The 15,501-nt window shown below is 33.5% G+C and overlaps 2 protein-coding genes across 3 annotated transcripts in view; one reads left to right on the top strand and one right to left on the bottom strand.

Moving 5' to 3' along the window:
* Positions 1–6,084: 6,084 nt before the first annotated feature.
* On the bottom strand, positions 6,085–7,530 carry dynlrb2 (dynein light chain roadblock-type 2). Its single transcript, XM_065292434.2, has 4 exons — positions 7,326–7,530; positions 7,148–7,223; positions 6,884–7,051; positions 6,085–6,790 (listed from the first exon to the last, which is right to left on the bottom strand). The coding sequence occupies exons 1-4, from the start codon at positions 7,326–7,328 to the stop codon at positions 6,747–6,749; spliced, it is 291 nt and encodes a 96-aa protein (XP_065148506.1). The 5' UTR covers positions 7,329–7,530; the 3' UTR covers positions 6,085–6,746.
* Positions 7,531–9,556: 2,026 nt separating this feature from the next.
* fbxo31 (F-box protein 31) overlaps positions 9,557–15,501 on the top strand; it is a 12,901-nt gene continuing 6,956 nt past the window's right edge. The window contains exons 1-4 of one of the 2 annotated variants that reach the window (XM_065292176.2): positions 9,557–10,044; positions 10,397–10,468; positions 14,077–14,163; positions 14,973–15,049. In XM_065292176.2, the coding sequence (XP_065148248.1) occupies positions 9,654–10,044; positions 10,397–10,468; positions 14,077–14,163; positions 14,973–15,049 (627 nt within the window). In that variant the 5' untranslated portion in view covers positions 9,557–9,653. The remainder of the gene's footprint in view (positions 10,045–10,396; positions 10,469–14,076; positions 14,164–14,972; positions 15,050–15,501) is intronic. The other variant, XM_065292177.2, reaches the window with a different exon arrangement.

Here is a 15,501-nt window from a genome sequence, read left to right as displayed (position 1 = left end):
GTTTGTAACCAAACAGATCTGGGGCACCATTGACTGCCATAGTAGGAAAAAAGAATACTATAGAAATCAATGGTGCCCCAGATCTGCTTTGTTACATTTCTCAAAATATCTTCATAAATACCTTTAACATATCTTCATTTGTAATTGTGGGTGAACTATCCCTTTAAGATCACTCAGAATCTACTTACACTAGTTCAAAATCAAAACACACACACATTTCACCACATTTGACAATAAATCCAGTTTACATGCTTTTATTTTACTGTAGGAGCATTTTAATCATAAATAAAACCTTCATATGCATCAAAAACATTAAACAAATAATAAATAAAACATTTAAGAGTATTTTAAATATTATTAAGAACATAGTTCACCCAAAAAAAAAATTTGTCATCATTTATTCACCCTCAAGTTGTCCCAAACTTGTCAACATTTTTGGTTCTGCTTTATAAAAAAAGAAGATATTTTTATAAACGTTTGTAACCAAACAGATCTGGGGCACCATTGACTGCCATAGTAGGAAGAAATAATACTATACTATACAAATTAATGGTGCCTCAGATCTGCTTGGTTACATTTTTCAAAATATCTTTGTAAATATCTTCAAAATATCTTTGTATTTTCGTGTGAACTATCATTTTAAGATCACCAAGAATCTACACTAGTACAAAAACAAAACACCCACAATTCACCACAATTAACAATCCAGTTGACACGCTCTTATTTTACTGTATGAACATTTGAATAATAAATAAAACTTCATAATGCATCACAAAACATTGAACAAATAATAACACAAATAATAAATAAAACATTTAAGACTATTTTAAATATATTATTAAGAAGACTTAAAGGGATAGTTCACCCGAAAATGAAAATTCTGTCATCATTTATTCACCCTCAAGTTGTCCCAAACTTGTAAACATTTCTTTGTTCTGCTGAATATAAATTAAGATATTTTTAAAAATGTTTGTAACCCAACAGATCTGGGGCACCATTGACTGCCATAGTAGGAAAAAATAAGACTATACAAATTAATGGTGCCTCAGATCTGCTTGGTTACATTTTTCAAAATATCTTTGTAAATATCTTCAAAATATCTTTGTATTTTCGGGTGAACTATCATTTTAAGATCACCAAGAATCTACACTACAAAAACAAAACACCCACAATTCACCACAATTAACAATCCAGTTGACACGCTCTTATTTTACTGTATGAACATTTGAATAATAACTAAAACTTTATAATGCATCACAAAACATTAAACAAATAATAACACAAATATTAAATAAAACATTTAAGAGTATTTTTAATATATTATTAAGAACACTTAAAGGGATAGTTCACCCGAAAATGAAAATTATGTCATCATTTATTCACCCTCAAGTTGTCCCAAACTTGTAAACATTTCAATGTTCTGCTGAATACAAATTAAGATATTTTTAAAAACGTTTGTAACCCAACAGATCTGGGGCACCATTGACTGCCATAGTAGGATCAAATAATACTATAGAAATCAATGGTGCCCCAGATCTGCTTTGTTCCATTTCTCAAAATATCTTCACATATCTTCATTCGTAATTGTGGGTGAACTATCCCTTTAAGATCACCCAGAATCTACTTACACTAGTACAAAAACAAAACACACCATTCACCACAATTGACAATAATTATTTTATTGTAGGAGCATTTAATAGTAAATAAAACTTTAAAATGCATCACAAAACATTAAACAAATAATAACACAAATAATAAATAAACATTTAAGAGTATTTTAAATATTATTAAGAACACTTAATAATAATTGGCTCCATGTTATGGACATATGTTTATAATAACAACATTGACCAAGATTGCATAATATATTTCACTGACCGAACAAAAGGTTTAATCCTGTAAGAGCACTTTTCGATAATAGGGTCTAAAGTGTCCTGAGGGGTGTACACTATCACCTGGTCTCATAACAGCTGTTAGATTAGTGACTGGTCAAACTCATCACTGTAGAGCTGCTCAGAATCCTGCACCTGTAAACAAGAGTGATTGCTCTTAGATTGAATGCTTGTTTGCTCGCTTGTTATGTCTTTGGTTGGTTATAACTAGATTAAGCAACCTTCTGTGAAGTTGCTAGGTGAGTGTTAGGGCGTTCTGGGAAGTTTACGTGATTATTTAGCTCTTCTCACATTAGGAAAAAACATAACTTAGAATATAAGATATTTTGAACTGTGACCTCTGAGGCAAAAAACTGTAAAATCCCTTCAATTATGTATGATTCAAATTAAGAGCAATCATAGAAAACCATCTTGTTTATCAGTATTTGACCCAGTATAATCTGACACCCCCCTCGATAAACCCCTAGTCACCATGGTTTCCTCTCTAATACGCTGTCATTGACCTAATCTTTAATTCTCCGTCTCATTATTTTGCACTGAGATACTCTTTCACAGGACCCTGCATGTCAGCAGGTCTCACAACATCAGATCTGTACCCACCTGCTGGCTTCTTGCCCCATGCTGCGGGTGCCAATTGGCAGCGGCGGGCATGTAAAGCAGAGAACAGATGGAGACCGAACAGAGGTCAGTCCTACAGTGAGAAACTCAAGCGAGGATCATTCAAGCAGGTGATTATCAGACCCTACTCTCAGTATCATTTTGAAGTTATAGAGTATCACATTTCAGCAAACACACTCCAGGTATGCAGCTGGGATACTGAGGGGATAAACAAGCACATTTTATAACGTATTTATTTAATATAGGTTGAAAAAAATAGTTTGAACGTTCTAGTCGTGCATTTTAGACAGATGGTGCGTAATTATATTTTAAAAAAATTATTTTAACGAAATACGCTGTTAGAAAAAATGGTCCCAGTACCCTTACACTCGGGAAATACCCTTTAAAAATTTCGTAATATGTACTATCCAGGTACAGATATGTATATGTACCTCTGGGGTACTAATATAAACTCTTTAAGCTCCAAAAGGGTACCACCCCAGTGACAACTAGGGACCAAAAATATATATGAATAAATAATATAATAATTATTATTATAAAATTATTATTATAATATTGTGTGTGTGTGTGTTGTTTATGAATTTTGAAAATAATATTTTAAATAATAATCAAATCCATGATACTGCAATGAAATAAATGAAGACATAACAGTAACATTTTACCATAAGGTTGTATTTGTTAAATGTATTAATGCATTAGCCAACATTAAGTTATGCTATATTATTTTTCTTGTTATTTTTATCTTATTTGTGTTAATTTCAACATTTACTAATACATTTTTATATCAAAAGTTGTAACTGACATTAGTTAATCCACATTGAATTAACATGAACGGACAATAAACACAATGGCATTAATTAAAGGTATAGTTACCTTAAAATGAAAATTCTGTCATCATTTACTCGTCCTCATGTTGTTCTAAAACTGTATGAATTTCTTTTTTTTTGATGAACACAAAAGAAGATATTTTGAGAAATGATGGTAAACCAACCGTGCCGCACAAGCCCTGAAAAGTGAAGCCAAAAAGTCTCGATCGCCCCCCACTGACTGGTCCCAGTATAGGTTGTAACCCCGCCTCCCCATGTTATTCAATGGGACTTGAGACCAACTAAACAATTTAATTACACTTCAATTATCTTTTTTCCGAAGCTGGTTTCTGTCATTTACTGTAGTTTTTATCACGCTGATGTAAATTCAAAAGTTTGTTTTTAAAATAAGTTTGTTTTTAGTTAGTTATTTAATGATATAAAAACGGTGGTGTCACGTCATGATTCACGCATGACTGGTCCCGAAATCGCTACTGCACAGACTCAAGACCCAAGGTGTCAGTGCCGTATCGGGCTTCACTTTTCACCAATGGAAGAGAGCGAACAGGCGTCGTCCATCTTTTTTTACAGTCTATGTGGTGAACACACAGCAGATAGTGACCATTGACTTCCATAGTAGGAATAAAAAAATATGATGGAATTTAATGGGTACCGTCAAGTATGTGCTTACCATCATTTATCACAATACTTCCAAAATATTTTTTCTTTACTATGGAAGTCTATGGTAACTGTCTGCTGTGTGTTTACCATCATTTCTCAAAATATCTTCTTTTGTGTTCATCAGAAAAAAGAAATTCATACAGGTTTAGAACAACATGAGGATAAGAAAATTTTATTTTAAGGTGAACTATCCCTTTAAAAAAGATTTAATAAATACTGTAAAAATGTATCATTCACTGTGATATTTCATTTTATACCAAATTTAGATGTTTAAGTTTACTTTAATTGCTTGAATAACAAGGATCATCTAAACTAACTTTTCATGCTTTTGTTTATTTTGTTATTCTTCACATCTATTTTTTTTCGAAGACCATAACATTTATGACTTCATGTTTTCAAGAAAGCAAAGTGACACCAACTGTGTCATTTTTATGAAATGTGTCTGTTCTAGATACTGCTAACAGAAAAAGCTTGAGGCCGAAAAGGAAAAGAGTAATTAGAGCACAAATGCTCTGCATCCATTGTTCCTTTCAAAAAGACAACATTAACCCGCAGGCAAATACACACGGGCCACTGAAACACAAAACAGCAAGCAAATCAGCTCGATAGCCTGGAACTCATTCAAAGGCTCTGGGTGATGATGTGTCATTTAAGCATACGCAATCAACCACACTGACCAAATTCTATGAACATCTTATTTATCCAGCATATTCCTATTCAACCTGTGTGTTTCATTTACTAATGGAATAAATTGGTTTGGAAATGGGCAAATGCATACACACCCTGTTAGACTGGAATTAACAAAAGTGCATAATAAACCAGAATGCTGCTGTCACAACTTGTTAAACCAGCAATTTTTCAGGGAAGCCAAGTGGCACATGAATCTGTGTGTGCGCTTGCCCTCTGTCGGGAATTTTGCGTATTACACTTGAAAATAAAGTAGTGGACAAAAAGTGATGTCCAACTTTGAGCAATTCATATCTTAGATCTTTATTTAAATCATAGATTAACCTAGATTAATCTCATAAAAATAAAAGTTAGTTTTTGCATAATATAGAAGTTTGTGCTTTGTGTAATTATTATGTATATATATAAATACACACACAATCATGTATGTATTTAAGGAAAACATTTACATGTATATATATATTTATTTATATTTTTATATATTCTATATTATATATAAATTAAAAAATTATATAAATAAGTAAAACATTTATTAAATATAAATAAATGTTTTACTTATTTATTTATATTTTTATATTTTCTATATTATATATAAATTAAAAAAAATTAACATTTATTAAATACAAATATATATATATATATATATATATATATATATATATATATATATATATATATATATATATATATATATATATTATATATTATATATATATATATATATATATATATATATATATATATATATATATATATATATATATATATATTATATATTATATATATATATATATATATATATATATATATATATATATATATATATATATATATATATATATATATATATATATATATTAGGGCTGTCAAAAGATTAATCGCGATTAATCGCATCCAACATAAAAGTTTGTGTTTACATAGCATATGTGTGTGTACTGTGTATAAATATTATGTATATATAAATACACACACATTCATGTATATATTTAAGAAATATTTGCATTTAAATACTGTATATACATTTCTATAATTTATATTATATATAAATATAAATATTTTATATATAAATATAACAATTTTTTCTTAAATATATACATGATTGGGTGTGTTTTTATATATAAATAATAATTATACACAGTACACACACATATGTTATGTAAACACAAACTTTTATTTTGGATGCGATTAATCGCGATTAATCTTTTGACAGCCCTAATATATATATATATATATATATATAAGCAGAAATATATATATATATATATATATATATATATATATTTAATAAATGTTTTACTTTATTATATACATAATATTTACACACAGCACAAACTCATATATTATGCAAAAAAATGATTTTTATTTAGTGTGAAATAAATTTAGATTACTCTATGCCCAGCACTAATTTAAATATTTTATTAAATAAATGCATTATGTATGCACTGAGTAAAACTGAAGCTCAGCTTTGAGAAGATTTTAAGGTGGCTTGGCAAAACATTACACACAACACTTGCAAAGTTTATAAAGATATCGCCTAATAATTACAAAATATTACCACAAAAAAGGGATTTGCAAAATATTAATACCTGTGAGCGTTTTGTTTTTCTATGCATTTTTTCTCCGTATTTTTAAATCAAACCCAGATTCCCTAATATGCTTTGGTTTGCCTTTTTTGACAAATTATTTTGTCCAATAAATAAAGGTTTATTTATTTTTTTGTCTATTTTGTACCATACACCTCATATTTTGATAGTTGAATTTAATATGACAAGGCATTAAAGTTAATATTGAACAGATGTTTCCCCTGGACAACACTTTTGGCCACTTCGGTACAACATGCATGGACATAAAACACTGTTAAACAAATCTTATTTGTAAACTGTAATGAAGCCACACTTAAGACATGCATTGTACTATATTCTATTAAAAGATTGAATGATATCAATGAATGAAAAATAACCTAATAACAGTTTAAACCAGACAAAACTATAAAACCTGTACTTACACAACAAAGAAAATAATTTAGTATGCACATGAGATTCATTTTTTGCACCGACCAATACTATTCACTTGGGCTCTGGATGACAATCAACAGGTATTCCTTATCTGTAAACAAACAAAAAAACAGATGTGGTAGCTGTATGTGTGTTAAACAGCATGTCTGATAAGCAAGAGGCATCAGGTAATGTGGAGATGTACCTGGCGCCACCATGATCTCATGTTTCTTGGATCTGATGCGCAGAAATGTCAGGTCATTTTGAGGGTCGATGTCTCTGACTGTACTTCTGGCTTTCAAAGTGAGCTGATGCAGCAGTCCTGCATACTGAACTGTAGTGGAGTTGTCCAGTGTAGTTCTGATGGGAATACCTACAAATATTGATTCATGAAAGTATAATATTTGACATAAGAACAGCAAAATTTGTTAAGGTAGAGTACAGTAAAAGCGCGGTAAATTAATCCTACCTTCTCCGTTAACGACTATTGTGCCAATGACACCCTTATGACCCTGAATTCTCTTTAAAGTGTCCTCGACTTCTGCCTGGAAACAACATGAAGATAAAAACATACATTAATCATAACAAAAATAGATTAGTTGTATTTTGCACGCAAACCTGAATAAAAATGTTTGGGAAATAAATACCATGTCGCACAGCGCAGGTAGAGACCACTTCTGTCGCGCGTTCACGTTGCTATGGTAACATAAGTAAATATGGTTTGTAACGGCGTGACTAGCAGATGTTAGACAGACTAAACTAGTTTAGATTGTTAGTAATTATTTTTTTATAATTGTGTCTGGCTATTTAATCATCTGACATGAAAGTATTTAAGTACTAACATAACGGTTTTCCTTTGATAAGTCTTACTTTTCTAATCGCTGACTAGGATATACCAATGAGTTTTTTTGTTGTTGTTGTGATAGTCTAATCATGTTGCAATAATTGCTTTAGTTTATATATATGTATGGATTTTTTTCACGAAATATTTATAATAAATATTACAGATTTCACTCACTGTTTATTTGGTAGCAATTACAAACATTTGACCTGCAGATGTCTCCAGCGAGCAGAGTTTCAAAACAGCGAATAACAAATAATCCGATATTATATATTTATTTTTAAGGTAAATTTTACGTGTTACATGGTTTTATTTAGGGTCCAAAAGTAACTCCTGTCACAATTTGTCGCAAAAATGTGCACCTTTTTTAATTTTTGTTTTTATTAAATTCAAAAATATATAAACAACTAAGGCAAATATTCATTATACAAGACAAGAGTAGATAGAAATGACAGGCTAAACACAGTATAACTTATAAATTATTTAGAAAAGACAAAGAAAATAAATAAATTGAAATTTGAAATCAACATTTACATAAACCTAAATACACTGCACAAAATTATTTTCAAGAAAAAAATTCTTAGTATTTTTGTCGTGTTTTCAGTAAAAATATCTAAAAAAAAAAAATTCTTAAATTAAGATGCTTTTTCTTGATGAGCAAAACGACCCAAGAAAATAAGTCTAGTTTTAAGACCAAAAATATCAAATTTAAGTGATTTTGTGCATGAAACAAGCAAAAAAAAATCTGCCAATGGGGTACGCAAAAAAATCTTGAACATTTTTCTTAAACATTAATTTCAAGAAAAAATTGCTTACACCATTGGCAGATTTTTTTTCCTTGTTTTATACACAAAATCACTTAAATTTGATATTTTTGGTCTAAAAACTTTATCTGGTAGCAATTACAGACATTTGACCTGCAGATGTCTCCAGCGAGCAGAGTTTCAAAGCAGCGAATAAAAAATAATCGGATATTATATTAGATATGTTTTTTTAAGGTAAATTTTTGTATTTTACGTGTTACATGATTTTAATTCATTTCCAGAAGTAACTCCTGTCATTATTTTTTCGCACAAATGTGCACATTTTTAATTTTTGTTTTTTATTGAATACAAAAATATATAAACAACTAAGGCAAATATTCATTATACAATAGTAGATAGAAATGACAGGCTCAACACAGTATAACTAATAAATTATTTAGAAAAGACAGAGGAAATAAATAAATAGAAATTTGAAATCAAAAGAAAAATTTGAATAAAGGGCAGTATCACAATAAATATGTCAAAAGATAAAGCAGCTTCACGGCACTCTGACTTCTTATTTTATTAAGGGCTTTGGAATCCATTTAGTGGCGGGGAATTAAAGAATCTACATTTATAAATGAAATATTTAGCTAGTATTACAATGTTATTAAGCAAAAAATAATTAACACAGCAGTCTTTGGGTACTCCAAATAAAATATGATGTAGATAAAAAACAAAACTATCAACCACCTCTTTTTCTATCAAGCAGTCCTGAATTGAAATGCAGAAATGTTTGGAGAAATTGCTTAAAAAAGGAACAGGGGACAATTTTTTCTATATTCACTTTTTGATTTAGGAATTTGATAGAAGTATAAATCTCATTTAAAATTTTGAAGTGTATTTCTTTTGCTTTGGGAGGAACAGGGAAACTTAAATAAGCTGTTCTAAAATATATTACAATATTCTTATCAAACATGTGAACTAATTTGTTTTAACTTGACAGGGATAACAGGTTTTTAAAATGGCCTGTCTTATATACTTGTTTGTACAGCTATCACTTTTAAATTTAATATCTCCAATGTATAAGGCTGGAAGAACTGGTTTCACAAATTTGCACCCCATTCGCAAGATTTACGTCAAAACATGCGTCGTGCGGCGACATGGCGTCACGTGATTTAACGGCGTAATCGAGTTAATGCGACGCTGCGCAGACCGAACAAAATATGCCATCACAGTACCGCGAGAGCGATTCGACAGCAAGACTCTCGCGTTACTGTGATGTCATATATCTGATCAGCGTGAACACGCCTCTCATCTCAAGCAGCAGCGCGTTCACGTAATGCGCACTGGCGAGGGTCACTGCAGGTGTGACAGTTGTTGATGATGTAATGTTGCTACGGATGGCGGTGTGTGCCAGGCTCTGTGGAGTGGGTCAGTCGCGGCGGTGCAGGAGGCGGCAGAGGCACAGCCAGGCGAACCGGGAGAGCGACTCCGAGACTGATATGGACGACGACGAGGAGGAGAGGGTGGTGGTGGTGGGCAAAATGAAAGACGACCCCGGCTGTCATAAGACCTGCACTGCGGGGCCTAGCGGGGTCGGTTTCGAGGCCTCTGTAGGGCCGCCCCATCCGCAGTCGCTGTTGGATTTGCCCCCGGAGATTTTAGTGGAGATCTTTTCGTCTCTACCGGGCACGGCGCTGCCCAACCTGGCGCTAGTGTGCAAGAAATTCAGGCAGATCCTGAACACGGAAACAATCTGGAGGAGGAGATGTACCAATGGTAATGATGTCTGCAGTGTTTACATTACTGTGTTTATGCAGTACGATATATAATACATATACAGTATTTAATATATTGTGTCACACTTCCTTGCTTCTGTAGAAGAAAATATACCACCCACATGAAAAATACTATAATGTAGCACTTACTATAGTGTTTTGATACTTACTATAGTAAATATTAAAGTATGTTACAGTATTTATACAGCTTATCAATTCACTTTAGTAAATATTGCAGAATACCTTTACATTAACAGTAATAGTGTAGTAGTTATTATACTGCAGTATGTACAGTATATTCTAAGTAAAGTATCCTGTAGCTACAGCTTGTCATGAGTTTTTGTTTTTTTTAGAATTTGGTATGAATGATGACCCACGGAAGATGGAAATTGTGGGTATGTCGAGTCGAGAGCTTTATGTTAAACGTAAGTAATTTTACAGCACCCTTACCACAATCTTTACTGACCGCTTGTCAGTCACTGAATTTAAAGGTGTAGTGCACACTTTCTGTATCTGCAGCATTACTTAACAGTATTCAAAAATAAATGACTATTTTCAAACCATATGGGTGTTTTTTTAACCAACCAATCAAATCCGAGAACATTTCAAAATAGTTTTATTGCTTCTATTTTGGTCCCACCCCTTTCATTCACACTACATTGGTACATGCTTGTTCACAGAGAGAAGATGTAGGTGATGACTAATGCTGCGTACATACCAAACGCGAAGCATCGCGTTTCTCGCTCTCGATTACTCGCGGGATTTAAAGGAAAACACCACGGTTGTTCAATATTTTACAATGTTATTACGTCCAATTAGACGAATTAATACATACCTATCTTTTTTCAGTGCGTGCACTTAATCTTCGTACAGCGTGTCGTGAATATGTTAGCATTTAGCTTAGGTGACATTCATTCGGTGACATACCGGCTGCTTAGCGTGAGCGTGGCATTTCCGTTGCGTGTCAGTTGCGCAGCGAGTGTGTCGCGTTTTCTGTCTTTACACACCAGAACTGTGCCTGACGCAGCTGCTGTATAGTGACATAGAGGGAGGCCGCCAATAGATAAATATAAAGCCTACTGATAAAGGATACCATCAACAGTATTGATGGCAGAGTAGACTATGTTTGACAGGTGCGATATTTGAAAAACAATATTTATTTATTTATTTAAATTACATTTATATCTGAATTTATGTCAACCTATAGACTTTCAAACATCAATGTCATTAATTAATATGTATTTGTGTACAAAATGACATATAAACATATTTTCCTATTCTATTTTGCCTGGTAACGCTTCCAACACGCTTGCGTGACGTGTGAAAAATAGGTGTTGGTTCTATTTCTAGCATGCACGCGTTGTCCGCGCGGCTCGAGCAGGACAGTCTGCAAGCTCTAACCTGTTAACATGGGAGACGAATTAAAAACGGACACACCACGCAGCTGAGATGCTTACGCCAAGCATCCAGTGTGTCACCGGCCTAAGGATCCAAACAGGGATGAATTTGGAAGCCACCAAACACTTTCATGTTTTTCCTATTTAAAGATTTAAAGTTACATGAGTAGTTCGACAAATGCAACAAATTGCAATACTGAAGAAAAGTGCATCATGCGCACTGGTATTTCCAAATCCCCTGCAAATAGGAGAAAGTATTTAAACAGAAAAAGCACTTCACCTTTAGGAAATAAACACATGAATTTTTTTTTTGTAACATTGGTTAGTATTCATTTTAGTTAATTCCAAGTCTAACGCTTTAAAGGTCGAATACGTAGAATTTTTACCACTAGATGGCGCCAAAACACAATAACATCAAATGTGTGTTTAATGACGCTCTGAAGCAGCGTGGAATTATGGGATTTGTAGTCTTTAACTCAACCGCTGATGGCCATCAATCAGACGCAAACGAGAAATCACGTTGATGGATAAGGTAATCAAGTCTTATAAATGTTGCGTTTGATGACATTGTTTATTTCATTATGTAAGTTTATATGTGATGTTCAAAACGAAATTGTTAGTCCAAATTTGATGGTTAACACAGCACAGAATTAAGTTTTCAATTTACAATCTACAATGATTTTTCACATAATGTATTGACAGTACAAATCTTATTGTGAAGTGTCTTAAAATTACCATTTTTATTGCTGTACAATACCTTTGATGTGCATATCGTCCGCGGGAAGACGCGCTGATTACAATCTACACACTAATGTTGTGATCAATATAATAGCATACGTTTTTTGAAGGGTTATGAATCAAAACAACTCACCCATCGCGTAAAACACAAGCAGGATCAGAATCTCGGTCTAGTTAAATGTTGTCGTGAAGCTCTCTCCATCCAGATGCAACACCAAATTGATCCTCATTCTTTGTTTCTCGTTTTGTTCCAAGCTTTGCTCCATAAGCAAGTGCGTAGCCCGGCAGGCGCTAACGCATAGTTCCGCATTTGTCCACGACACTCGCTGCGTCCGAAAACTCAAGGCAGTGACTTGTTGCCTCGCTGCCTCATGAGGCCATGACTTCGGAGGCATGAAGGCAGCGAAGGCATGAAGGCAGCGTGTTTGAAATTTAAACGGAGAGCGCCTTTGTGATAACTAATCACATATTTGAAAACTACAATACTAATTTCTCGCTAGAAATGCAATTAAAATGTGTAAACAGTAAAAATATACATTTATTTACACTAAATTTGTGCTCCAGTCGCTTCCTTGGCCGCCATTTTATTTTTTTGAACTTAACCACTCCACTGTTGTCATGTGGTTTTTACGTCAGTAAAGGCGGTGACAAAGGGTCACATGGATATTAACGTCATTGACAGGAGACTGCACTGCCCCGTAAAAATGTTTTGAATGGCAATTTTCTCACGATTTACAAGTAGTTGAAAACATTACAGATATTGATAGTAATCAGCTGGACAAAATATATAACACTGGCCTAGTGGTTTTTGGATATTTTACTGCAAATATTTTACAAATTGCACCTTTAACTATAACCATAACGTTAACTATAACGATAACTTTATTAGTGTCCATACGCTTGTGAGGCACAGTACTCCTGCAAATCATTAACCTTCAATTGCATTAACTACTATTGCATATTTCCTTTAATAAAAACTTTGTAATTGTTCACATTAGAGGTCTTCATGGGTCCACTCAGATCCAAAAAGCAGAGGTCCGACTCGAGACCCAAGCGGGTTGGGTCTAAAAGTTTCACGTGTGCCTCAGACACAGGTTTGGTATAATTATATCGGCCTCAGGTCGCAGGAAATTTAAAAACGAATGTGTTTTTGTTGAATGGACCCGAGATGACACAAATAAAAATAAATAAAGATATATTGCAAGTGATCCCAATGATATTGCTCCTTGTATCTTTATCATTATAGTTGTGGTGTGAACTCCACTATTCTCTTTGAAAAAAAAATGCTTTTTAACTTTTTTATCGTTATAATGTGAACGGCCTTTAAGCCTGTATATTTTAAGTTACTAAAAATATAATAAAAATATGATCAATAATTTTTGTTGGTGGTAAATGCAGATAGACATTGCAACTTCAAGTAAATGTGTAAATATAATGCTCTTGCTTCACCATCATTAAAGGTATGGCTAACCCAAAAATTACATTTCCGTTGTCGTTTTTCTCACCTTCATGTCATTTCAAACCTAGAAGATTTTATAGAAGTTGTGAGAACTGCTGGTTGCTATTTTATGTAATGGCTGCAAATGCAGACTTTCAAGTTTTTGAAAACACCAAGGGTCATCATAAAAATTCAAAGGTTATGGGGCAAAATAATAAGTCCAATTCATGCCAGGCTTCTGCGAACCAGATGAAAAGGTTCATCGAAAAGACCAGAACTGAAAGTTATCATATTTAAGAAAATATAGTACACAAGTCATAAGCCTTTTTCACACACAGATTAGAGAAAATACGGAAAATGTGAAAATACGGAATTTTTTTTTTTTTTTTGGTTTATTCACACTGCCAATTATTTTCCGGAATCTGTGCGTGCGTTCACACGCACCTGTGTACCTCCCCAGGTGTGAACCCGAAGGTGAAGTCAGGGCGCTTTATGAAGCTCCTCCCTGATTATGAGCACATGGACTTTCGGGACGTGTACACACACTGTATGTACTGTGTGTGTGTGTGTGTGTGGTGGAGGAAACACATCACTACCTGTGACAGGTGCTGCCGGTCAGAGATGCCCTGCTGCTGATCTCACACAGTTTCTCTTTTAAGAGTTTCTCTATTCTGTTTCATAAAGAATTAAAAGATAAATGTTGCCTTATTTAAAATAATACACTCACAAAAATCGAATGACGAGTTTAGGGGCATCAAAGGTTGTTTTCGCGTTTATTTCAATTTTTGACATGACCTTACTCAGTCAATATTTAAGACATAAAGGTTATATTTGATGATGACTGGTCTTATGCGAACATACATGAACCAATCATGTTTAACTAAAATAAATTGTTCACTTTGGAGACAATGCTAAACATATCCTCATAGTAAAACACGTTTTGATGTGGTGATGAGAACTGGGATGCATGTTTTTTTTAGGGAAGAGGGAGAAACTGATCTGGGAGCAGCACAAGGGCAACTTCTGTCAAGCACCATGCACAGCTGTGTGTCTTGCATGCGTGTGTGATATACACGGATTGGCCAGGGATGCAACATGATAACATGAACAGATAAACACGCTATTTGCCAAATTAACAAAAAGCGACTTATTTGTAATTAGAAATTTTCCATAGGGTTATATTAGTCCATTAACTCACTTTTTATATGATTTAAGTTTTTGCATGAGTCCATATACTCACCCACTCAGTATGCATTCATTGAATCATGCACCATGAATCTCATCTAATGTTTCTTCTTCTGAATATTGCTGCTTAGTATAAATGTAAAATCTGCATGTTTTACACTTGTTTTCCAGTGCTGCATCCTTATAGACACATCCTTGGTCTCTGGCAGCCTGATATTGGCCCATATGGAGGATTACTGAATGTTGTGGTAAGACCCTGTATTACTGATAAAAGCCACTGATGAAAATATATGGGTGTATATTGGTAAAATACATTGGTCAATGTCAATTATGACAGAGTTTGACAGTAACAGAGTTGACGCCGACTAATTCGGACAACAGGAAAAATCAAGATTTAGATTCCGGGGCAGATCCGCACCGGAGCTGCCGACATAAGCCCGGTTCCGCCCCGGAGTCTACTGCTGTCTAGGTAGTGTTTTCAACATACAAGAAGTGCCGCACAAGCCCTGAAAAGTGAAGCCAAAACATCTCGATTGCCCCCCCCAGTGACTGGTCCTAGTATAGGTCATAAACCCCCATGTTATTCAATTGGACTTGAGACCAACTAAATAGTTTAATTACACTTTAATTATCTTTTTTCCCAAGCTGATTTCTGTAGTTTTGATCACGCTGATGTAAATTCAAGTGTTTTTTTTAATAA

The sequence above is a fragment of the Paramisgurnus dabryanus genome, chromosome 23 (assembly GCF_030506205.2).
Source record: "Paramisgurnus dabryanus chromosome 23, PD_genome_1.1, whole genome shotgun sequence".
In the NCBI taxonomy this organism is placed as follows: domain Eukaryota; kingdom Metazoa; phylum Chordata; class Actinopteri; order Cypriniformes; family Cobitidae; genus Paramisgurnus; species Paramisgurnus dabryanus.
Note: the sequence above shows the minus strand (reverse complement) of the source record. Positions and strands in the feature narration are given on the sequence as shown.